This window comes from Helianthus annuus, chromosome 13 (genome assembly GCF_002127325.2).
Source record: "Helianthus annuus cultivar XRQ/B chromosome 13, HanXRQr2.0-SUNRISE, whole genome shotgun sequence".
Classification (NCBI taxonomy): domain Eukaryota; kingdom Viridiplantae; phylum Streptophyta; class Magnoliopsida; order Asterales; family Asteraceae; genus Helianthus; species Helianthus annuus.
Window position 1 is genome coordinate 96614796 of NC_035445.2, and position 26556 is coordinate 96641351.

Genomic DNA, 26556 nt, shown 5'->3' on the forward strand with positions numbered 1-26556 from the left:
ACGTAGTCGAGACGGAATTCGTCGATTGATTATATCAATTCAAAACCAACTGCTTATCACAAATACTCCCCATTACAACTGGTCTCCTGAAGAGAACCAAGTTTCCATTTTTTTTATATATTTTGTTGTGCAACCTATGTACCAATAGCACCACCATAACATATAAATGGGATATGTACATCGTATTCCCAGTCTTAGGGGGAGACAAGAAAATGAAAGACTGGTAACATAAAAAAATGCATCATATTATATATCGACCCCTGAAGTGGTCAATACAAATCTGAAGTCCAAAAGAAAGAGCGTGTATTTGCAAATAATAACAAATGAAATACAAGATGCATTCACTAACACAAATAAGGTGACAAAGTCACATATACCAGCTTAAACTTATCTGCTCGAATGGAAGTACTCACAAAATGATCATCATATTAATAAATTGTGAGAGATAAATCGGTTCCAAAAAGATAAAACCCACAAACACAAAAAGAGCAGAGTAACGCAGTTGGTGTAACCCCAAAAGGGGTGGCACACAAAACACCATAAGTGGTTGCATACAAAACCCCAGAAGTGGTTGCATACTAAACCTTAAAGAAGGTTGTTGTCAAAACCCCCAAAGAGGCTAATGGAGTTCTAAAAGAAATTCTAGTACCAAACAAATATGAGATCGCGATGAATTATGTACAAAATAAGTACACTATGGAACCGTAATGAAACACGTGTAAAATGATATATTTGATTATGCTATAGCAATAGATGTAATCGATGAAGAAAAGGATTACATATATAGAAAGTGTGCAAGAGTGTACGCACACAAATAGTCAAAATGGCTACATGACTTAAGGTTGAACTAAATTTGCTCGACAAACTAAACGTTTTCGAACCAGCAGTTCGAACACCCATAGACGTCAAACCAGTAGGTTATAAATGGGTGTCTTTAAATAAAAGGAAACGTAAATAATGAGTTTTTGCGATGTAAGGCACGCATTTTAACATAAAGATTTTTCCCAAATCCCAGCAGTTGATTATGAGGAAACGTATACCCCTGTAGTGGATGCGATAATCTTTAGATGTTTAAGCGGCCTCGCAATCTCAGAATGACTTCAGATAAAACAACTTATGGATGTCATCACCGTATACATGTACGAGACAATTGCAAATGGCATCTGTATGAAAACCCCTGAAGGATTAAAAATGCTCAAAGCATTATGAAACAATAACCCCATATGTGTTATATATATGAATCTAAAGGAAACTACTCGTATGTGGTACATTCGACTATACTCTGAAAAGAGAGGTATAATTTTGATAAAATGAGCTAGATCTATTTAACAAGATTTCACTCTTACAGTGATAATGTAAACATTATCGAGAGGGAACTCTCAAACTAAAGAGGAAAATTTTGAATGACCTTTACAAAGTGTAGTTATCCTCGACCTGTAGTTTCGAGTATATATGTACTATTTTTGCTCATCAATCTCACTACATCTAGAAGATGTTATATAGAAAAAGCTCATTCGTTGAGAACATGAACGATTGTCTGATCGATTGACATAGAAAAATTATTCTTATCAACCCCAAGAAAAGGATGTTGAACTACTTAGTCAAGAAGTACCATACTTAATTGCGATCAGAGCATTGACGTATCTTGCAAACAAGACGACATCTGATATTACGTTGTATTGGTAAGATTACAGTTCTAATCTCAAATGTTGCACTCTTTTTCCCTTCACTAAGTTTTTCCCATTCACTACTAGAAAAGTGGTTATTTTGCTACGGAAATTTCCTACGCAAAAAAATGCGTCGCAAATTTTGACACATTTACTACGCATTTCCTACGGAAAAAAGACCTTGATTTTCTTGGGCAATTTGCGACACAATAGTGACAAAAATACTAATTCTAAGTATTGTGTCGGAAATGCGTAGCAACTTGCTACGCATTTGTGATGGAAAATTGTTGCGTCAGAAAAGCGTAGCAACTTGCTATGCATTTATGACGAAATATTTATTATTATACTTAAATTAAATTTTAATGTTTAATCAGCATTAATATTAATTATTGCGTAGGAAATGTGTAGCAACTTGCTACACATTTGTGATGGAAAATTGTTGCGTCAGAAATGCGTAGCAACTTGCTACGCATTTATGACGAAATATTTATTATTATACTTAGATTATATTTTAATGTTTAATCAGCATTATTATTAATTATTGCGTAGGAAATGTGTAGCAACTTGCTGCGTATTTGTGATGGAAAATTTATTGCGTAGGAAATGTGTAGCAACTTGCTACGCATTTGTGATGAAAAATTTATTACCATATTTAAATATTTAACTAGTTTTATTATTACCCATATTTTATTATTACCATACATCTCTTAATGCCCTTTCAATCATTACTATCCAATTCATTTGCTCCTCGTTTGGCATCATAATATAAATGGCTTTATAAAGCACAAGAGGACAGTGTTGGGGTGTTATCAAGCTTCTTTACGCCCAAATAGTGCCCTTACACATGGCCTAACAACCCATACTTTAACCTTCTAAATTTAAACTTGAATTGAAAACATATTTAAATGTATAATAAATATAAGATTTAAAAAAATTACTTCGTCTATTTATATAGTATAGAATACAATTTTTGAAATTTACAGTTTAAAAAATGTTTTATAAAAATATATTGATAATTTATGTCCAATTTTCAACCGGTAATTTACGGCTCTTAATTACGCGTAAAAAAACATTAGGACGATTAAAAGTAGTGTAATTAGACGTAGATAAACTTAATTAGACCCTTGGAGTGTCCAGGAACGTCTAACCGGCTTCATAGTGCGCGAATGGTGGTTTACGGGAAAGCTGCTGAACGTTAAACCTTAACGAACTGACACCGTACAAAATACTGACTATAGGAACGCACCGACAACGAAATGGAAGCATTAGACACGAGTATGGTCCCGTTCATCGGTAAACACCCCTTTCTCTCTTGATGTACTGCAACCCTCGCACACCCCCACTCCCCTAGCTAGTGACTTCCTGCAACTCCGACAACGGAAACAGCCGGCCACCACCATCTGGTGGTGGTGTACGGCGGCGAAAACACAGAGTAGAGAGAGGAGAGAGACGAAGTAGAGAGAGAGAGAGAGAGAGATTAACTTAATTAGGCCTTATGAAGTGCCTAGGAACGTCTATCTGGTTTTACAGTGCGCGTATGGTGATATACGGAAAAACAGCGGAACGATAAGCGGTAACAAACTGACACCGGACAAAACACTGATAACGCCGACAAATACGAAGCTTATACGTATAACTTATACATATGAATGCGGCTTTGCGGAAATAACACGCTTTCAAACATCACAAAGCGCAAATGTGAACGAAAACGCGACTGTAGGAACGCACCAACAACGAAGCGGAAGCATCAGACTAGCATGTGGCTTTCAAAACTGAAATATTATGACATATTTAGTTTCTTTTTAAATTATATTATCTGTAGTTGAAAACGGATCAGAAACGCATCAGAAACGCCAAACGGGGCATTTACTGGTTATGACACAATCTATGAAATACGCGTCAAAATATCGATTTTCGACGTGGTTTTGCGTGCTTCGACTTAACATTATAATTTACAATGTTTTACAAAGTTCGGATTTGATAAACGGGCTTCAAAATTGTTACTGGCCGCGTGAAACGGGCTTGTGGGCCTGGGGCCCAAACACACTTTAAACCCTATGTATAAATAGTAAAAAAACCCTAAAACCTCTCATTTATGTTAACAACATCTGCGCACACCATCCTCAAGATCCATCCCTTCCACTTCTTTTCTCTATTGCTTATCCCCACAAGAAGAAACTGTCTTCTACCCCCTCCTTTCGATCACCACTTGCAGACACAAGGGAAAAGCCAAACACACTCTCACACTTACTCCATCTCCTCTGTAGCCGGTGAGCGGAGCTGCCGTTCCGGCTGACCGACGCCGTAATTGAGATTTCTATTGAGATCGGTGGTTTCAGCATCTACAGCGGCAGGTTTTATTGAGATTTAACCGGTGGTTTCAGCCGCCGTTCCGGCTGACCGACGCCGTAATTGCTGATAAGAATCGACGGCGACAGGTTTTGACGGTAAACAGCCGACGACTTTTATTTAGATTTCTCCAGTGGTTTCAGCGTCTACAGCGGCGGCGGTGCCTCGGTGGTGTACGGACAGTAGGTAACAATCATCTTCTTCTCTTTTCTTTAAGATCTATCTTCTCCGGTCTGTTGTGGTTGTCATTTCAGGCGATGGTGTGGGGATCTTCACGTCTGAGTCCAGTGGCGGAGGAAGTGTGTTTCTAGCTTCATGATGGTTCGGGTTTTGTTTCGGCTCGGGTCACTGTTCGGTTCACATACGTTGAGATAGTGAAGGCATCACATAAATTTAGAGAAAAGATGATGACAAAACAAGCTTAGGATGAATATGTAATTTTATTTTCTTTATGTTTGTAGATTTTATATATTTTTTGTTCGTAAATTTGTATAAATTTATGATTAATGTTATTGAATTTGTATAGTTTTTAGTTTTATTTGCTTTTGTATAGAATAAAACTAGAAAAGAATATTTTTTTTAATCAAAGCATATTTTTACTCAAGGGTTTGTGACACAAAATCCATTGGTGAAAACCTTTTATTTCTTCATTTTTTTTATTACAAATTCGTCAGAAATGCGTAGTAAACATGTAGTAGGAAAATGCGTAGAAAATGTGTAGCAATGGATTTTCGTGACAATTGTGTAGCAAAAATTAAAAATTAAATTTCGTGACAATTGTGTAGCAAAAATTAAAAATTAACTTCTGTTAAATGGGTAGGAAAATGCGTAGAAAATGTGTAGCAATTTGTGACAGCCCTTTTTCTGTCAGAAATGGGTAGGAAAATGCGTAGAAAATGCGTAAGTAACCAGTTTCCTACGAGTGGTTTTCCTACATATGCATTTTGTCACAAATTCGTAGAAAAACGCGAGTTGTGACGCATTTCCTACGGAAAATGGTGTCAGAAATTTTAATTTTTCTAGTAGTGATTGGGTTTTTCTTGGTAAGGTTTTTAACGAGACAACATAACTGATCCAGTAGTATCAGTTTATCTTATAGGTCCCGAAGTACTAATTTAACATCATCATAAATCATGTTGTTAATTATGTATAATGCGTAGTGCACTCTTTTCCCTTAGCTACGGTTTTGTCCCATTGGGTTTTCCTGGCATGGTTTTTAACGAGGCAGAATTATAAAGCGCATTAAATAATTATTTGACATATTTACAAACTCGAGACACGGGATAGTTCCACAAGAACAATATGGCGTCCTGGGTTATGATTGATATATATTAGACTTGCATAGAGTTCGATCTCAATCCAGATACAAGTTATGAAGGTCGAAGATTTCAGCATATTTAAGAAGTATGTAGATTAGAGTTGATCAAGAGAAGCTCAAGCCATACTGTATGAAGACAATGTAGACAACAACACTTAAATCAAAGAACACTATGCCAAATATCAAGTCAAGCAATTGTCACAGAAGATTGGATTCAACATCATCAAGATATACAAGTAAAATTGAGGGGGAATAATGTACCCATAATATACACAGTGTATGTACTCTTTTTCCTTAATGAGGCAACATACCTGATCCAGAAGTATCAGGGGGAGACAATACGCGTTGCACTCTTTTTCCCTTAGCTGAGGTTTTGTCCCACTGGGTTTTCCTAGCAAGGTTTTTAACGAGGCAGCATCACCAAGCGTATTAAAGAATAGTATATCATCATGTCGATAGTCAAGGGGGAGTGTTATGAATGCATCCATTATTAGTGACTATCCACATTTCTAACCCCCATGTCACATTTATGCATAAATTACACAACACATCATAAACAAATGGGTACGTTACTTAATTACAATCTTAAATTATATGGAGTTATGAACATGAATATTAATATATATGATGTTGGTTAATGCTTAGAAATTAAAATCATTAAATATCATTTTTTTTAGTTTTTGGGGTTTTAAAGAGACATTACAAATTCTAAATCATTATTTGCTTTTATTATTATGGTTATGAGTTTTGATATCATTATGTGCTTTTATTATTATGGTTATGAGTTTTGATTGGTACATTAATTAGAATTTGTAATGTCTCTTTGAAGCCCCAAAAACTAAAAAAATGATATTTAAATATCATTTAATGAATAGAGCCTATATATATGAATCTAATATATATGTTGATTCGAACAAGTCTCATTCTCTTCTATTCATTGCTAATAGGTTCTAGTTATCCACATTTCTAACTCTCATGTCACATTTATGTTTGTATTAATGTTATAGCCTATATATAGTGGCTTATGTATTTTGTATGAGATATCAATAAGAAATTCATCTTCCATTCTCCCATTCTCTTCTATAGATTGCTAATAGGTTCTAGTTATTACACAACACGTTATCAGCACGAAAGTGCTCGAATCATCATTGGTTTTAATCGTTGATTAAAGTCTCGGTTGACCCATGTCGTTGATGATGTTTTGTTGATAAAAGTTTTGGTGGCCCGAGGTGTTTCCAACGAAGATTGGATTTCGTAGACATGGCGATTAAAAAATGATGGAGATACTATTTCCTTTAGTTATTTCAAGGTAAGTTTTTATTTTCACCATACATGTTTATCTACATAAGGTACTACTCTTATACCTATATTGTTCTTGTTGAATATGCCTTATCTTTTCAACTTGATTTTACCATGATAAGAATAATCGTTAACCAGAATGAGATTTTTGAAAGTCGGTTGAACAGGGGATGTTCAAATCCTACTCATAATTTTCATTTTCATTTTCAATGACCTTTTCTAGAATAAATGATCATCACGGTATTGAAAAAAAAATAGGAAATATAAGTTTAATATATACATGGACACTTGTTACAGAAACCCGATGAGAAAATACTTGTTATTAATTTATTGAGTCTAATCTTATCTATTTGCTAATTATATTGCAAGCTTATTCCTTGGTTTAGAAATTGATATATAGTTTGATAAATTTTTTTATGCATGTTTAATAGATAAACCTTGAAAAGAAAAGTTGTATTATGATATTCATGATCTTGCATTTACTTGTTGATTATATTATTTATATATATTTTAAAGTTATATATATTATTTAGTTTTAATTAATATAGCATAAATTCAATTAAAGTTCTAATATATAACTTACTAGGTTATTACCCGCGAAATTCGCCGGTTGGAAATTTAAATGATGTAAACAACGGTTACCATTTAATTTTATAATATTTTTATATTGTATCATATTATATTTTAAATTATAATTTTGGTTAAAGTTACATACGACACTAAATTAAAAAAAACAACAATAATTAAATTCAAATTAAAAAATCTTAAAATGTAAAAGTACACAATTAATTCATAAATGTATAAATATTTCTTTACCTACAACCATTTGCTATTTTATTTGTTATTCTGTTATTTCTATCTAATATTAGTAGTTTAACTTTTGATAGCGCCACATACATCCGTGCATCATCAATATTAGTAAAACAAATAACATCAATCCATGCATTATGAGCACCCAGGTATTCGCCTAAATTTATATTCTACCAAAAATAAAAAGAAGTATATTGTAACTGAAATTAAGTATTACACATGATAACGAAAAGTGTTAAGTGTCAAATAATAGTTACAACTACATATGTTTTTAAGTTTTATAAGACCGCACTATCATGGATCTTTGCAAACTAAAACAAAACGATTCGCCTTATATTGATTTACAGTGTCACGAATAACTAAAAACATAAAGATTGACACTGTCTTGATTCACGGTGCCGTTGATGATTATTAGGGTTTCTGAGTATGAATGATAAAAGAAAAGGGGAAATAAGACCCGTGTACCTCACGGGTTCAAGTATTTAATACCTATAAGTCACACATATATATAAATAAAAATAAATAAATAAATAAATTGCATAATCCACCAAACATTAAAAGATTAAAAGTAACAACTAAGTTTACTTTCAAATAATTCAAAATGATCATAAGTCTCTAAAGATTTCCTTGTATACAACGTTCTAGTTATCTACCCGTGTGTTATACGGTTTGAACAATTTAAGTTGTATAAGACATAAAAATATATAATAAAATAAAATAAACAAAAGTAAACAACATATTACTTTTAAGAAAATAAAAGAAATAATAAAATTGAAATTTACATAAATATAAAGTAGTCTTAAGTCTATAGCGATACCAAGCCGTATAAAAGTGAGTAGCGGGATTTGAAAAGGGAATTGATCGGTCAACTTCACTTGAACTTGCCTGACTTCTTTCGCTACCAGAAATAAAATAGAATGAGAAAAGTTTACTTTTAAACCGTTGTTTTTTGCCACTCATTTCACAATAGTTTGCATCCGAATAAGCATTGATCTATAGAACCCTATATAGCATTCACGTATTCATATTTGTAAATCATGTATAAGCATGATGCATGTGTGTATTACTAATTAGCGAATGTGTAAAATTAGATTGCTTTATAAAACTGAAAGCTTCCTACCTTTGGACTTGTTATGAGGCCTTGTTGAAGGTTTTGTTTTTGCAGCTGGTGTTGCGGATGTTTTTTAAGGGACTTCCTACCTTTGGACGTGTCATTTAACCTACCAGGTATATCAACATCAGATTTTGGCCTTTTGACCTCTCCTTTAACTTAACATGTTAATAACATTCAGGTTGCCACTAATTTCTCACGGAGAAAAGCTTGTATAAAAGTATGCTATGTTCATTCATGCATTTTGAGTGACCAGTAGGCCTATAGAATTCCTGTCCTATTCTGTGTACCAAAATCACAGTTCCAAACGTAGTATCACAAATCCTACAAATAAATTGATAAGTAAACTTCATTTGTTTCATCTTAGTTATATTCGAATATATGTTTAAAATGGAGTAGTCGTATATGCTAAAACCTCATAAACTTTTACTATATTGAGAATGTTATGATTATTTTAATTTTGTCCCTAAATTCATAGGTTTATTATCTAGCAATGTTACAATAAAGCAAAGTTCCAAAGCCAAAGCCTTTGTAACTACAATACTACTAACTAAGCCTCCCAACAAACCAATCAATGATCTACAAAACCCACAAACAACTGGTAAAAAACAGCTAAAGTAAATCGAAATACCTTCTAGACCAAGAGCAGAGCGTTTATTGGGGTCGTTTAAAATGCTCAAACCATGCTTCAAGACCGTATTGTTCCCGACGCAGATAAAAGAAACGAACGCCACCAACATTAAAACCTTAGTAGCCGCCGGATTCATGACTACCATCACTAAACTCCACCGTCTTCCACCAAAGCGCCATTCATGGTTCTGGTAATCGACGCCAAAGCAAATCAACAGCTGAATCACAAAAACTCATTTAGATACCTTGAGTCATAGGCAATCAAAGTTCAGAATATCTTCAACTTTTGAAATCAGGGCTCAAAGCCCAGCAAAGACTGGGTGAAGAAATCATAAGCTACCTTCATTCCTTGTCGTTGCCGATGTGATCCTTTACCACCATCATCACAAAGCCCATATATATTATCTTTGTCGCCAGACATGGATATCTATCTTTGTCGCCAGACATGGATATCTTCTGTCGGAGACGACATTAGCAGCAGTAGAAATGTGCAATCGATTTGTTCTAGACTTCAAGTAACATAATTAAAATAGAAAATACACTGGTACACAATTGAAACAAAAACTAACCAAAATAGATAATCAGCCAATAAAGAGTGAATACTTGAAGGCTGAACCCACGTTAAAAAGGTAGAGTAGTAATACCTCAATCGCAGTTCGCACAAGAGTGAAACGTCTGAAACCTTTTCAAAATTGAAATGACTATATCTGGATGGTCAACAACAGAGATTATGAGTTGTATAAATACATAAGCAAACAAATCAGGAAGCAAATTCCTTCTTTGATTGGTCGATTTCCCTTTCCAAAGTTGGCAATCCATATTCTTGGGTAGTTAGCGATTCGTCTTCCATTCAGTGAGTTTGGCCGTATTTCTCTTGCTAGCTATGAGTAATCAATTTTGAACTGTTGGTATGTATGTAAGGATGACGAACTCAGGGCTCGCATCATCACCGACAAAAAAGGATTACTTAAATACGTACACATGACTAAAATCAAAGATTACAATAACCATCAAAAACCAACAGGAACCAAAAAATAGCTTTAGAAAAGTGGGAGAAAGAAAGAAAATTGGATAAACAAAAGGAGACCACATTTGTGTTGTGTACACATTTGCCGCCTTCAAAACTGCATTTTAAGAACTATATATATAGGTTACAAAACCATTCGACTCGTGACAAAGTGAAGATGCTCAGAATGGCACTTCATAATCGACCGTACAAAATACGACTCAAATCTGCTACAGCTGCAAATGGAGTTGCCACGCCTAGTAGCAAGCCGCCATCATCGCCGGGAAATGTTTCAAATCCCCATTAAAGCAACATATACACAATCTATACTATTCAACACAAACATAAAAAGCCCGCCTTTTAACAGCTATTGTTAACACAACCACCAATATCACGACCAACAACAGCATGACCACCACTACTAACACAACCATCTAATCAATCTTAGAGAGGAAACAAACCAAAAATGAAAACAAATTGACTCGGATCTGAAAGATCATCATCGTCATTCAACCCGCTCAATGGTGCTACCGTTGCAACCAAAGTTTCCATACCAGGTAGTAAGCCAACATCATAACAGGGTCTGGAAATCACCGCCATCAAGACGGACTGAATCCGCCGGTGGCGACCCTCCGGTCACCGCCTCTGCCTATTCTTTAAGAGGGTTAAACCTGCCATCATTCATTGAGATTCTTAAACGAAAAAATTGTAACCTAACATGTCCATTTATCAAGAAAATAAACCTGATTTGATTACTTAAATATTCAGGAAAAGCACAAACTACGATGCTTACTAACCAACGACGGGCCATTTTGAGCATCAATGTAATAACCATGGGAACACATTCTTCGAATCCAGAGAATTGAGAATTGACCAGGATACCTTGTAGCTCAAATTGTGTTCGCCTACATACAACATGACACAACTTAAATACTTTTTCTAAGGATCGTAAGAACAAAATAAAAATGCACACTTTTTTAAAATTTTGATACCATCTAAAACTATCGGCACATACTAAGGCAATGCAGCTGCAGTTTTATACTAAGGCAATGCAGCTGCAGTATATGACTTGTATGGCGGTTTTATAGTTGCTTATTACCCGTGTGTCACATGGATTGAACGGTAAAAAAAAACGCATATAACTTTACATTCAAAACAGTTTAGATAAAATAAAGGCAAAAGTTTCCTTAACAAATGATAAATAGACAAAAAAGACTACAAATTTCAAAAAATTTCTTTGTATACAACATTTGTGGTCTAATTTGTTAAAAAAAAAAGAAAACGCATATAACTTTAACATACTGAAACACTCTTTGACATCTAGAAACTTATTGATATAGAACACCAGAACTACATGACCATAATATCAAAACCATGCCCCTTAGACCCAAAATCATGTAACCTGTTGTCTATGCCTCATTTCATTTGGATCATACTCAAAAATCAAATTACTCCCACAGAATAAATAAAACCAACAAAAAAATATTATTCTAACAGGTTTGAATCAACGGCTTAATTGAAACACGAAACACTCTTATTCCAGTTGCGGACTTGCGGCTTGGTAATATTACTGGTGCTTGCCATTTTGCTGGGAAGCAGCATAATTACGAATAACCTCGATTGCGAGTTGATGAGCACTCTTATTCTCAACCTTGCAAGTGCGCCAACTTCATATGTTTCCTTGTCGGTGAAAAGCTTCAAGTAGTATCGCGATGATGATTTTGGTACCCCCTCCCACTTGCCAACTATTTCTTCAAGTTTTTCAAACCCCTGGAAATCTAATAAAAATTCTTTTTTTTTCGAACAAAAATATTTCAGAGTTTTTTTAATATTGAAAGTGGCAAATTAGATCCATCTATTAATATGGACTTTTTCAAGTTATGTTTTGACCCGTTAGTAAAAGGAAACGGGTCGTAAGTTGCCAAAACCGTACTTTATATGATTCAAACCCTTATGTCACATTATTCCAAAGCATTGAAATATATTTAAGAGATCTAAATTTGTAAAGTGATTAAAACTAAAAATATTTGAATAAAAACTGTTTCAAGTCAACCCGATATGTGTAATACCCAATATGACCCGTTAACCCACCCATTTTGCCATTTTCACTCTAATATTTATTCAGATATGTGTCTGACCTCGCGATTTGTGAAGTCGCCAAATGATTCTTTAGATTTCCTCTTCAATCTCCAGCTGTAGAATAGAGGTTCGAAAACCTTTTCAAGGTCCTGTATTTTAACCTTGTTCATGAAGGTTTGGCTAATGAAGTTTGCGCTGGCGTTCCCCCAAGCCAGATCTATGAAAACATAATTTTCAATTTTTTAAAGATATAGGAGGCTACAAAAATAAACAAATTTGAAGCTTTTGTGTTATTGTAAGTTGCATAATGAAAAGTATTAACAGAGAATTTAAATAAGGGTTAAACAACAAACATAAACATCAAAACTACATGTCTGCATTACAACGCCGTAGCTGGAAGCCTGCACTGTTATTTTTGTTCTCACACTTCAACCATCTTATTTTACACTAAAGCTCTATACTTCTAAGTCTGCTATTGTTAGGTAAAAGTAGAGAGAGCAAAAAAAATTTGTAGGTGACAGAAAAAAAAATGGCAGGTGACAAAAAAATATGCATCCATGACCACTTACTCATAAACAACCAATGCCGCCTCCAACAACAGCACCACCACCTCATCGTCGCCACTGTGAAACCAGCATCATCGTTGTCGTTGCTGCCACCTCCCCCCTCGCCACTAACCGGGATAATGTGAAACCAGCATCATCGTTGTCGTTGCAGCCACCTCCCCTCTCGCCACTAAGTCACTAACCGGGATAATATAATTATAACCCGTTTTTGTTTTCTTTTTTTTATGAAACTACTAATTTCAACCAAACTCACTTTCACCCGAACCGCATTGATAAACTTTTTAACACAGGACATTTTGACCCAAACATATTTTTCTCAAAACCCATCATGATCCGAACCCAGTCTGACCCAAACTCGTTTTGACATGTTACCAAAACCCAACCTGCTCATATTTCCGAGTATACTCTCGACCCTTAATTTTATTTGTTATTGAGTAACATACAAGTATTCATATGACCCATCTAAATGTGTTATTAAAGGTGTCATAATACTCGTCTCTATGTAGAGATGCCAAAAACCGTGACTAAAATAATACTCGTCTCTTGTATGTAGTGAACTTTGATCGTTTGGTGTAACCACTGTACTGTTTCGTTTTGGTGCACTCTATGCTAGCCCCTGGCTGGCTTGTGTTTTTTGATTAAAATAAGCTTCGGTTCATTAAGAAAAAAAAGAATTCAGCAATCCTGTATAATAAAATATATAAAATTCTCATACCCTGTCATTTGGAGCTGCTACATGCCCATAATGAAGTACTTAACTGCCAAAAGAAAAATCAAACCATAATCATTACCAAGGCACTCTATTCCATTAGGGTATCATCACATTTGCAACTAAAAAACAAAAAAAACAGAATCAAAATCAAACAAACAGCCATACGAACATGTATTGAAGTGAATTGAAATTGTTGTTGAAAACCCCTAATTTCTTTTAGCCACAACCATACAAATAAGAAAAAATCAAAAACCTAGAAATTGGCAATGAAAACTTACTGTATTACGGATGACTTGTTTCGGTTTGGACGGTTCATTTGTCTTAGTTGTATATTAACATCTCGCTGCAATTATGGACCTCAAGGTCACCAATAATCGCCACAAGAGCATTTCCCTTCCTTAAAATGATGAAACCGCGAATTATCTCCCACAATGATTTCCCTTTTCTCTATTGCAGATATAAACTTTGTGGCCTCATGGCAACCTCCACACACCCTTAAATTCTTGAAAACCCTAATCGGAACCCCTCGTGGCATTTTAATCAAACCATATGCAATCGCCAGTTTCTCACTACGCCATAACAACTTCTCCTTTTGGTGATCACCGACATCATGTAACGCAAATTCAAGTACAGGAATATACCCAGCCACTTTCATCTTCGTCTCCAATTTATTCAGTTTTCATGAATCAACACCAGTTCAGGGTGGATTCTATCACCTGATCGAAACTCATGCACACGATTCATTACTTCAATCCAACTATACCCTAGATATTTAACGAATTTATTCTCTTTCATTGATCTTCTAACTATAGATACACCGTCCCGTTTCCTCATGGCTGCATAGACGTTAGCGAGTTGAACGTAACCAGCCGCACTTGACGGGTCACAAGATTTCTCTCAGGCATTCCGTCAAACATCTTCTCCGCCAAATCAACCTTTCTAGACTTCATGTAACCCATAACCATAGCAGTCCACTCAACCACACATTTAACTGGAGCATTCCTAAACAACTTTTCAGCAACCACTAAATCATCCCTCCCAAAGCACATGGCACAGACACCGTTAACAAAAATATTATGATTTTATAAACGTTAAAATATCTTCATTCAAAAAATATAATTTTACAATTTAATTAACATGTGTGGTTCCGACGGAAACATGATTTTCACTGTCGTTGACATCTGTTTACACATTAATGATTATCCAATAACATTAAAATTAAAAACCAAGTACAAAAATCTTACTTCATTATATAACTAAAAATATAGAATGACATTACCATATTTTAAGTCCAAGTCCACCCAACCCGTTTCAAGCTGACATTGTTTTAAACCATTACCCAACCATCTTCCCATCTCTAGCCAAATAGTATCATTGGAACTTCACAACCCTTAGGTTGTGAGCCAAGTTTCTTTAAAAAGCATTAGCAAAACAATTAGTTGAGCCTTTATAAAAGAACTATTTCTAAGAAAATACATCTGAATAAATGGTTAGGGAAATACATGTCAGAAAGACAAAAAACGACGTGTACACTTAACCATTTCCAACCAAATCAGCTTTATAATTCATATACACAATTACAAAAAAAATCGATTGCAATGGGAGGCCTGAAAATAAATAAATAGTTAAAAGAAATAAACGACACAATATCCATATACGTTGTCAACCCAACCCAACCCATTAAACCCATTATCCAACCCATCAACCGTAAGTGAATCTACATTTCCACATATCAAAACCACATTATATACATATGGTCATAATAGTGGTCTCTTTACAATCTTCATACATAAGAGGTGAATAAAAAAATTATAAGAATCAAGTACATTTATATAAATCTCAAATCCACCGCCTTAAAATGAAGATCTCCTGGATAAATGGTACAAACTGCAGAGAATAGCGCTACAACCGGCAATCACTCTGTTTGTGTGGATCTTTTAATCGGATGGTGCCCGGCCTATTTATCAAGAAAATATAGAGATCATGACAAAAATGAACTTTTTGGTATATCATAAGTAATTCAAGCAAAGAACAAAATTTATATATTTGTTACCTCAACTCTCATAGATATGGGTACAGGATCGCAGTGATGAAACGACCAGGGAAAGATATTTAATGCAGTGTTATCCAGAACAACAACACAATCAGCGTTAAGTGTAAGTCGTTTGAGAGTCAAAAGAGTCTGTATGGCTGGACCACCACGTCACTTATCTCATTCTGATTAGGAAACACACTGTATGTTTGATCAAGTTTCTTGCTGTAAAGATCACAAAAATATTGGTGAATATAAAGTTGTATGCACATGATGTGATCTACTAAAAAATTCAGATTAAGTTTGTTTTTATAACAACTTGATGTTATCATTCGGTGATGAAGCCTTTTGGGATTATGATAATAGTTCGTTATTAAATAATTAAAAGAAAATAATGCTGGTCACATGAAGGTAGTTCCTAACCTGATGATATCCACTGGCCCAATTGTTTCTTGCACCCCCTCCTTCTTTTGAATTAAATATATTCTGGTGACTATAAAGATTTCTATATTCACCGGTTTGGATTCCATTAATCACCCTGGGATCCAAATACATTAGCAATGCCCTTGGTATGTAGTGTTGATCATCAGCTTGGTACACAAAAATACATAATATTAACTCAAATCATGTAATAAATTAGGACAAGTAACTTAACTTTGAATAAACAAACTGAATTTAAATCAGACAGTATTCAACTGTAACTATCGAACTCAAATTCAAGTTCTCAAACACTATAATCGACCAGAACCGTGGTAAGGATTATCGGCGGACCTCTATTGACAGCTTGTGATGGACTCAAAACACACAACTAAGACTTAAACTCCTAATATCCTTATTATACCTACAATAAATCACACTAAAATGTCAAAACAGATTAAAACTATAAAGATATAGACTAATAATAACTCAAAAATCAAATCCTAATAACCTGTATACCGGCTGACAGGTTAGATTCTTCATTGATATCGCGAAATCTTCACCAATCGACTTGAATCGCCTTCGTCTTTTTGAATCGCCAGGGAGAAAGAGAGAGAGAGAAAGCAGATGGGATCGGAAAAAAAATCGAGTTTGTGATGAGACCAAGAAACCCTAATCAGATATCCAAATAAAATGGATGGATCGAGTATGGTATGACCCGAACACAAACGAATTAACCACCGTTTGTAAACATGGAGCATTTAGGGTTTACACAATCAAAAACAAAAAAAAACACGATTATTATGGTTGGAATCACAGAACAAAAAACATAAAAGATCAGAAGGAATAAACATACCTATGTTATTGATTGATGAATATGAGAACGAAGTACAGGAACTTGCACTCGTTTGATCTAGGGTTTTGAGAGAGAAAGGACTGAGAGAAACTGAACTCGTTTAAAACCCTAGCACCCACCATTTCAGTCTCCAACGATAACAAATCAGTGAATCGAGATGATTAGGTCTGAAGAATCTAATCATATGAAAATGAAGCCCTAATTGAAGAAATAAAAAAACGAATCTAATGCTTACATTTGCAGAACATTCCGAATGAAAGAAGATGATGATTATACTTGAATTTTTTTATTCAATGAGGAGTTGAAAATAGGGTTTTGATCCTTAGAGACGGCAGCCGAAGGAGTTGAAAATGTTCAAAACACTACGTTCAGATGAAATTGCGACATTAAATCTACATAATCAATCGTAAAAAGCTAACTTGAGACACCATTGTTGCTTTGCTGAAGAAAATGCGTATGCACAGATAGGGTTTACAGGGAGATTAAATCTACGAATGAGTTCTGATTGAATAGAATTAAGAAAGCGACAGGAAGAACAACTTTAGTTTCTAGGGTTTGCAGAGAATATTGAAGCGTGAGAAAGAAGATGAGTTCGATATAAAGGATTAGATAAAAGGAAGAGTAAGAAAAAAGGAATATAAAGTACCCATATATCCGACCCGACAACAGCCGGATCCCGCGTCCAAATTGTGATTGTAGAACCAAAATGTGATTTCCCTCCTAAACTACATTGCCACATCAGCCAAGATGGCCAAATACAAATGCCACATAGCCCAAATCCATCTCATTTATATATATATGTATATATATATATATATATATATATATATATATATATATATATATATATATATATATAGATGAGTGTGAATTGAATATTATTAATTATAAAATTAATTCCGATTTCCTCATCATTAATTCATGTTGATGCATATTTACCTATTAGTAATTAAATAGTCTTTTATTGTTCTAATAAATTATTTTTATTATATTTTATGGTTAGTAAATAGTAATTAAATAGCCTTTTATTGTTGTTCTAAATTTTATACAACAAATTACGTTTCAAAGAGACATTACAAATTCTAAATCATTATGTGCTTTTATTATTATGGTTATAAGTTTTGATATCATTATGTGTTTTTATTATTATGGTTATGAGTTTTGATATCATTATGTGCTTTTATTATTATGGTTATGAGTTTTGATATCATTATGTGCTTTTATTATTATGGTTATGAGTTTTGATTGGTCCATTAATTAGTTTTTGTTATTAGTATTTATACAATTTATGCTGATTACCAAAATACAATTTGTATTAAAAGGTGATGTCTAATAGTTATATTTGAAGATAATCATTAGTGCAATTTTGTTAATGAATTTACAATAATGCACATGTTTATATGATAATATGTTATAATATGACAACTACTTAGTTAATTTTGTTGTATATTATTGTTATTGCAATTGTATAAGCCTTTGTTGCTATTTGATTTTTAAATATATGATTTGATTCTATGAAATATTTGTGTGGTAAAAAATATTATTTGCAAATTAACATAACACTAAAATTCTCAAGACCTGTTATATTTTCTTGAGCAACAAAATTTATTAGTATAAGAAAGCTCATTTACGAGTAATAAAGATTCATATGTTATTATATGATCGAGAAAGTTGATAGTGACATTTGTTTATGTTTTAAACTATAGTGACAAATATGTGTATATATGATATACTTGTGATTGGCTATATCATGTTACATTTATACATAAATTACACAACACGTCATAAACAAATGGGTACGTCACTTTAAATGATCTTTAATATCCATTTAATTACAATTTTAAATTATATGGAGTTATGAACATGGATATTAATATATATGATTTTGGTTAATGCTAAGAAATTAAAAGCATTAAATATCATTTTTCCCATTTAATTCATTCTTTATTAATTTTAATTCATTCTTATTAATATCTTTTAATTAGAAATTTGATTAATTCTTATTACTTTAAATGATCTTTAATATTTTTTTTCTAGACATGACAAACAAATTAATATGAGCTTAATCTCTTTAACACTCACATACATATATATGTATACGTATAATGTCCTAGGATTGTGTGTGATTTATATATGTAATTGATATGCATATAAATTGTGAATAATTAACATGCATATAACTTGCTTATGGGTAGATATTACGGATTTCATTTGTTTAGCAATACTTCTGTTGGTCTCATTGTTTTAGATAGCATATATGTTATGTGTATTGCCTTTTGACAAGTTAAATATGCTAAATAAATTAATACAAATTTCATTGGTAGCCGGTTACCAAAACAACTACGCTGAGATAAACATTATTATGCTTTAGTGATTTGATATTTCAGCTTGTTACAATGCTATGCATAATCAACATAATTAATTGTATGGTTATTATTCTAATTGCTTGTTGTTGCTAAACAAATATTAATAGACATTGATATAGTCATTAGAAACGTGCACTCACATGAAAATGATGAAAAATAGCTATGAAAATAATTAGTGGACTTTAGCTTAAGTAAACTACTCTGATGTAAGTTACCTAAATTGATAGATAATAATTCATTTGAGTTAGTGTTGATGCTCACATGAATCCTAAATCAATGATGAGAACCCGAAGTTCTCCCAAAAGTATACAAAGTCCCGTTTGTTTTTAATAATGATTTTTCAAGTTCAACCCAAACTTTAGTTCATCGCACTTGGCGTTTTTGGCTAACATATAGCCTAGTGAAGGAAAACCTTATGAATAGTACATGTTTTCCCTCTAAACAAAGGCTAAAACTATAATATTTCACGTGGTAGAGACGATATTGATACTATTTCACGTGTTAATAGCATATTAAATGCTCCAGAAGAGCATCGATAGTTTACCCGCTGATGTCAAATTTTGTAATTCATAATGCATCATATTTTAATGTATACCGAAAAAATTTATTAATTTTCCACTCTGTTTGAATGAAAAGTCATCACCTTTGAATCGTGTAAAAGAAAATGTACTAAACATCTAAAATATATCATATAGCAAATATGGCCAGAAGACTATATTAGAAGTTACTAGAAATGATACTAATTTTCAACAATATTCCATTAAATCAAATATGGTGAGTAACCAGAAGTTACTAGAATATTTATACGTTCACCACATGGCATGACCAAATAGGTCATCAAGATAGCATCATGATATGCTAAACAATCAAACATGCTAACCGGTACCTTAGCACCTCTAAGTAATCTAAAAACATTACTCCCAAAATGCCTTATCATATGTCTAGTTAGGGTTTTTTTTTTTTTTTTTTTTTTGTGACAAATAAATTTTTATGCCCTTCCAAACAATAGACTCCTACAAACAATCCATCTTATATGGGACCATTGAAATGTACAGTTGTGTGGATTGTGGCATTCATACATGATTACATGTGAGTTTTTAGCTACCCGTATGTAGCATATGCCCAACACTATGGAACATTGTTTTTTTTGACATGGTTTAACACTGTTCTTTGACAACCCAATTGTAGGGACCATTGTTGGGCACAATGTGAAATATAGTGAGAGGCATACGTAGTCGAGACGGAATTCGTTGATTGATCATATCAATTCAAAACCAACTGTTTATCACAAATACTCCCTATTACAACTGGTCTCCTGAAGAGAACTAAGTTTCCATTTTTTTATATATTTTGTTGTGCAGCCTATGTACCAATAGCACCACCATAACATATAAAATGAGATATGTACATCATATTCCCAGTCTTAGGGGGAGACAAGAAAATGAAAGACTGGTAACATAAAAAAATGCATCATATTATATATCGACCCCTGAAGTGGTCAATGCAAATCTGAAGTCCAAAAGAAAAAACGTGTATTTGCAAATAATAACAAATGAAATACAAGATGCATTCACTAACACAAATTGGTGATAAAAGTCACATATACCACATTTCTAAAAGCAAGTTTCTAATAGCCTATATATAAAAACATAATAATATACAATGATATTTAAATATCATTCAATATTATTATATATTATATATTCACTAACACTTATAAATGTGATATATAGCCCATAATAATATTGTATCAAAATAATAGGGTTTTTCAAATATTTGAGACATGTGCTTTTGTTTTTGCTTTAAAGGAAAATGAAAATGTAATTTTGTTTTTAGCATTAAAATATAACCCTTCTTCTCCTTACACCTGTGACTGTTTGCTTCTCAAAATTTCTTACATTCACCGGAATTCATGGCTTCCTCCTTGCTCCGCCGCACAACCTCCCTCCTCCGCTTCCGTCCACCGCCTCTCTCTGCATATCGTCTCCACAGCACCCGTCAGCACTCGGTGAACAACACGAGGTCGTTTTGTTCTCCGGCGGATAACCCGGTGCCAAATAGTACTACTTCTCTTCGTATCCTCTGTTATTGTTATCCATGTTAAATAAATTGAACATTTTTATTTTACGATTTCAGTGCCATTTGATCTATCATATCTAAGAACTCAAATGGAAATCATGTCCGGAGTCCCTTCAATATCATTCACTATGGCCAAAGGTGAAGAGCTGACCGTAAATGTGCCCGGACTGGTGAAGATGCTGACCGATGAAGGCCCGTGCGTGTTGTTACATACGCCTGCTGTACAAAAGGGGGATATTCACTTATTCAGACAGTTGGCTTTGCGACAGCTGTTGCAGACGACAATTTGCTAATTCATGTCAAAACAGATGAAGAAATCTACCTGGGTGGCATGAAGTTACCAGAGAATTTCGATAAAAAACGGTTGTTATAAGGCAGTGTTTGCTGGTGAAATGTTGAAGCTAACCCTTAACACTAACATCATGCCTGATTTTGTCGACACCGCGGTTAAGATCACGCGTCCTACGCCTTATTGTGGTACTACTTTCTATATATGTTTTATTATAACTTACAAGCAATGTTTTAAAGACCGGCCGGTTGAACAGTCTGGTAGAACTGGTTAAACCGTCCGGTACACCCGGTTAAACTGATTCTGAGCCAAATCCGGTACAGTAAGTTACAAGGTTGTAAAAATAGATAGGCGCTAGTCGGCTGGTGAGGTACCGACTAGCGATGAATCCGATTGAGATTTTATATGTAATTTTGGTACACACATTTTTTATGTATTTTTTAAGTAGATATGTTTTAACAACTTATTCGACCTATATTTTCAAATAGATAGGATTAATTGTCGAAATTTACAGGTTTTGGTCAAGAATCTAACCTAAATTTGGCGAAATAAGATAGGATTAATTGCGGGAGTTGATAGTTTTGATCAAGAAGAATCTGATCTAAATTTGGCCGGAATCGCTAGACCACCACCGATGTTTGGCCAATTAGGTCTGGATTTGACCACTGATAACTGCCTACTAAAATACTCGGTGAAGCTGGGACTAGCGATTAATCGATGACTAATCAGAGGCCAGTCGGGATTTTTACAACCATGATAAGTTATGCTCTGTTATAATATATATACTTATTTTGGGAAATGTTTCAGTTATGTTTGATAGATTGGATCTAGGACGGAGGCTTTGCGGATTGATAGGTCACCCGAGGGTGAAGAGTAAGTCGTTCACGTTGTATAAGAAGGACACTTGTGAAAGTATATACATGAAGAGGAATTTGCCTGGAGTGGAGAGACTGGTGATAACTAGGGAAGGTTCGTGTGTGTTCTTAAACATGCCTGGACTTGAGTTAGAGGATGTTTACTCGGGGTTTGAGTACGACGCTCTGGTCATTGAGGGAAAAAGAGAAAACGAGCACTATATTGCGGGAATACGTGTGCCAGAGGGATTTCATAGGGAGCATCATATGATTAAGAGGGAGATGCGGGATGGAGTGTTTAAGCCTTAAGGCAACTCTTCCCCATGTTGATGTTAAGAGGCGCGTGTTCAGTGTATATCGCTAGATAATTAACGGTTATGTTTGTTAGCTAGATATATATACTTACTGGTGTCCTATTTTAATACTAAAAACATCCCCACTTCTATTTTTTATAGAGTAGTATTTGGCTTTCGGTTTGTTAGTTTATTACCGAACCGAAAATTCGATAGTTCAAAATTGAACTGAATTCAGCTATTTATATAGAGTAGTGTGTATCCCCTACTTCTGGCCTAGTGGTAGGAGACTTGGGTTTTCCAATGGAGACTCAAGTTCAATTCCCACTTGTGTCATATTGGGGTGGATATTGGGCAATGATGGTGACAAACCCACCGAGGGGGGTTCGATCCTGAGCCACACCCCGGTTTTCATCCGGCTGTTACTTCAGCGAGGCTTCTCGTGTGGAGGCAGTACGGTTTCCGGGGGAACGCCGTAACCAAGTCCGGTTAACCCAGTGCGGGCCCGGTTAAGACAACGTAAGTCTGGGCAGACTTGGCTAGGGCCGCTGATTAGGCGGTGTGACATTGGGTCACTCAAAAAGAAAGTCACCGTTCAAAAAAAAAAAATAGAGTAGTGTGTGTGTGTGTGTGTGTATATATATATATATGCACTCGGGTATGTGTTCGTTTAAAGCAAATATAAGTTACACACATATATATATATAATTACACGAAATTAAGAGTTTGGAGTCATCGAATGTTTGATATCATCAAGGATTAGATAAAAAGCCGATATTGTTTTTTTATTCTATGAAATTAAGAGTTTGGAGTCATCGAATGTTTGATAGTTTTAAGAAGTTTAAGATCTACAAAGTAAAGGTTGAAAAAGAATATGGAAACAATCTTTTAGCTCCAAGGCATTTAATGACTTTTGTCATGAACATGGTGTTGATCGTGATCTCACATGACCTTACATGCCTGAACAAAATGGAGTGGCCAAACGTAAAAACATAACTGCGGTTGCTTCAAGAGAAAGGGTTAAACCAGCTAGTCCTTGGGAAGCAGTAGCAACCGCAGTGTACTTGTTAAAGTAAACGCGTCCCCTACAAAGGCAGTTTTAGACAAAGGTCCATTTTAGGCATGGCACAATCGCAAACCAATTCTAAGTCATCGTTTATTTTTTTTTGGTTTCATAGCCGAATAGATGCGTACTTTCAGTTACAAGGATATAAGAGAAGTAAAAGTGAGCCAACTTTGTATATCAAGAGAGCAGGTTTCAATCATGATATGACCATTATGTTTCTACTTATTTATCTTTACCCAATCAATTATATATGGGTCAATTTGGATCACCTCAAATTCATCAACGGGTCAATTTAGGTTATCTCAGATTAGTCAACAGGTCACCTCCGATTAGTCAACCGGTCAAATTTATGTCACCCGGGAGTAAAAAGAGGCAACAAGAGTGTTTTGTGATAACAATATAGCCATATTCTTAGCCGAAATCAACCCTATGTACTTGGCATGGATGAATATCGACCGACAAATCATGTGGTAAAGCTCAACAGATAAGTTTACAGGACCAAATAATATATTTATCTATATTACATCCAGAGAGTGTATACAACTTGTCTTAAAGCACCAGCTAGCCTGCATCATATCAAGTATGCATGTAGAGTCAATGAATGATTACAAAGCAGTTTTCAACTTACAATAGTCAGTCAGTTGATTCAAACAAGATCAAAATACATAAATAATAAGCCACTTCATTCATTCATATATAATCAATCATCCATTAGTTAGTGCAACAAAAGACTAAGTAATAACCCTTACAAATCACAAGAAAAGTTAAGGAGGGCCACTTTGATTTAATTCCTACCAAGCTACTTAAGTCATAGTTTCTCAGATTTAGAGCTAACATTAACATGTAATCCGTTAATCATCTAACGATCCTCTAGTGATACACACTGAACACAGCCCGGTTTTAACCAACACGGGGAAGAGTAGCCTTAAACACTCCATCTTGCATCTCTCTCTTCATCACATCTTTCTCCTTACAGAATCCCTCCGGCACCCGCACCCCCGCAATGTAGTGCTCCCCCTCTCTTTTCCCTTCAACAATCAGCGTGTCCGACTCAAACCCGGCCTCCACATCCTTTAACTCAAACCCGGGCATGCTTAACCACACACAGAGTCCCTCCCTTATCACCAGCATCTTCACCCCAGCCAAATTCCCCTTCATGTAGATACTATCACCCGTATCCTTCTTATACGCTGTGAACGACTTACTCTTCACCCCCGGGTGCGCTATCACTTCGCAAAGCATCCGTCCTAGCTCTGACCGATCAAACATCTCTGAATGGTAACCATTCATCAACATACAAAGTACAAACAATGAATGCAATAGAAATATATAATGGGGTTTGTTTAACAAATAATAATAATAATAGGGGTGAGAGCATAAAACTGAGATTACCGAACTGAATTATTGCTAAAACCAAAATAACCGAAATCAAAATAACCGAAAACTAATGGTTTTTAAAACCCGAAAACCAAACTTTCGGTTACGGTTTCGGTTTTACCCAAAAACTAGTGTTGTAAAAATCCCGATTAATCAGCGACTAGTTGCCGATTAATCACTAGTCGGCCCTCTACTGATTAATTTTCCGTTAATCAGTCCATTAATCGCTAGTCGGCCCTAGACAGCTCTAATCCGCTGGCCAAAAATCGGGAAAAATCATAGATTCCGGCGAAAACCTACCAGATTACAGTCAAAACTTGTCTACTTAAAAAAATTACGTATAAAAATATGTGTATATATGTATAAAACTTAAAATTATACATAAAAAGTCCGATTAATACCAATTAATCGTTAGTTCCTACCCTACCGACCAACTAGTGCTTAACGAGTTCTACAACCATACCAAAAACCGAACCGAAAACCGTGCACACCCCTAAATAATAATAAGCGTATGTATGTACCACAGTAGGGGGTGGGGCGAATGAGGTTGCGGTTGATGTTAGCCTTAGCCAAGAAGGGATCAACGGTTTTCTGAGTGGGAAGGCAGACAGAGCAAACACCATCTCCAATCGTTATTTTCAAATCAGCGTGTGGGTTAAACTTCTCCGGGAGCTTGATGCTTGCGAGGTAGACTGTTTCGGGCGTTTGGAGTTGGAAGAAGAAATTGAAGCCTTCGAAACCTATCCTCATTCCGGGACGTTGATTGTTGCCGGCAGGTACATTGATCTCAAAGGATACCCATACGCCTTCTTCGGTCTCCGTCTGCTTCAGTCCCGGCATTTGTACGGTCAGCTCTTCGTCTTTAACCTTGGTGAAGAGTGCTGATGGGACTCCGGTTTCCGCTTGAACCATTACAAACTGTAAATCGAATGTAACTGAAATCCAAACACAAAACATATATTCAGATCAGACAAATATATCGATCATAATGTAGAAGAAGATATTAGAGATAAATAAAAAAAAGTATTACAGTTTGGGAGTGAGGCGACGATGGAGCTTGCGAGGCGGAGCAGGCAGGAGGAGGAAGCCATTGTTTTGGATAATTTTGAAAACCAGTGAATCACCAGTGTGAAGTTTCTTGGGGAAGAAGGGTCTTATTTTACAGTTAAAAACAAAATACATTTTCGTTTATTAATAAAACAAAAAGTAAATATTTTCAGAACATTCTTTTGTCCTATTCGTTATAGGTATAAAAGTTAACCTTATCCATTTAATCAATGATTTTATGAATTAAATACGTTCCCACTTTTGTTTTCATAAAGTAGTGTTTGGCAATGTTTCAAATGGTTAATCGCTAAAGTAGCATGTGTGAATTATTAA

The 26556-nt window shown here is 34.7% G+C and overlaps 2 protein-coding genes and 3 long non-coding RNA genes across 20 annotated transcripts; 2 read left to right on the forward strand and 3 right to left on the reverse strand.

Annotated features, from left to right (window-relative positions):
- The first annotated feature begins 3780 nt into the window (after positions 1 to 3780).
- Positions 3781 to 4512, forward strand: LOC118485700. The gene is made up of 2 exons (XR_004877547.1): positions 3781 to 4202; positions 4271 to 4512. It is a non-coding gene; the product is annotated as an uncharacterized LOC118485700 (long non-coding RNA).
- Positions 4513 to 8493: 3981 nt separating this feature from the next.
- LOC110898759 lies at positions 8494 to 13916 on the reverse strand. Of its 5 annotated transcripts, XR_004877564.1 has the most exons (10): positions 13826 to 13916; positions 13551 to 13593; positions 12839 to 13012; positions 12329 to 12486; positions 11686 to 11960; positions 10988 to 11095; positions 9829 to 10861; positions 9525 to 9640; positions 9186 to 9402; positions 8497 to 8663 (listed from the first exon to the last, which is right to left on the reverse strand). It is a non-coding gene; the product is annotated as an uncharacterized LOC110898759 (long non-coding RNA). The 5 variants fall into 5 exon arrangements; XR_004877563.1 differs by having other exon boundaries at positions 8494 to 8663; positions 9525 to 10861; positions 10984 to 11095; XR_004877562.1 differs by having other exon boundaries at positions 8495 to 8663; positions 9525 to 10861; positions 12839 to 13004.
- Positions 13917 to 15242: 1326 nt separating this feature from the next.
- Positions 15243 to 17464, reverse strand: LOC110898757. 12 transcript variants are annotated; one of them, XR_004877559.1, is made up of 5 exons: positions 16516 to 17454; positions 16351 to 16420; positions 16003 to 16169; positions 15601 to 15804; positions 15243 to 15504 (listed from the first exon to the last, which is right to left on the reverse strand). It is a non-coding gene; the product is annotated as an uncharacterized LOC110898757 (long non-coding RNA). The 12 variants fall into 12 exon arrangements; XR_004877556.1 differs by having other exon boundaries at positions 16508 to 17454; XR_004877555.1 differs by having other exon boundaries at positions 16003 to 16960; positions 17088 to 17454.
- Positions 17465 to 20944: 3480 nt separating this feature from the next.
- LOC110898756 lies at positions 20945 to 22910 on the forward strand. The gene is made up of 3 exons (XM_022145591.2): positions 20945 to 21278; positions 21355 to 21774; positions 22394 to 22910. The coding sequence occupies exons 2-3, from the start codon at positions 21690 to 21692 to the stop codon at positions 22747 to 22749; spliced, it is 441 nt and encodes a 146-aa protein (XP_022001283.1). The 5' UTR covers positions 20945 to 21278; positions 21355 to 21689; the 3' UTR covers positions 22750 to 22910.
- A 1551-nt stretch (positions 22911 to 24461) lies between these two features.
- On the reverse strand, positions 24462 to 26346 carry LOC110898755. Its single transcript, XM_022145590.2, has 3 exons — positions 26207 to 26346; positions 25698 to 26111; positions 24462 to 25070 (listed from the first exon to the last, which is right to left on the reverse strand). Exons 1-3 carry the CDS (start codon positions 26265 to 26267, stop codon positions 24700 to 24702), a joined length of 846 nt encoding a protein of 281 aa, XP_022001282.1. The 5' UTR covers positions 26268 to 26346; the 3' UTR covers positions 24462 to 24699.
- Positions 26347 to 26556: the final 210 nt, after the last annotated feature.

Coding starts and splice junctions, on each gene's coding strand:
- LOC110898756 (XM_022145591.2), top strand. CDS start 21,690: ATGTTGAAGCTAACCCTTAACACTAACATCATGCCTGATTTTGTCGAC. Junction 21,775..22,393: donor GCGTCCTACGCCTTATTGTG/GTACTACTTTCT, acceptor GAAATGTTTCAG/TTATGTTTGATAGATTGGAT.
- LOC110898755 (XM_022145590.2), bottom strand. CDS start 26,267: ATGGCTTCCTCCTCCTGCCTGCTCCGCCTCGCAAGCTCCATCGTCGCC. Junction 26,112..26,206: donor CGTCGCCTCACTCCCAAACT/GTAATACTTTTT, acceptor TTTGGATTTCAG/TTACATTCGATTTACAGTTT. Junction 25,071..25,697: donor TCGCCCCACCCCCTACTGTG/GTACATACATAC, acceptor GTTACCATTCAG/AGATGTTTGATCGGTCAGAG.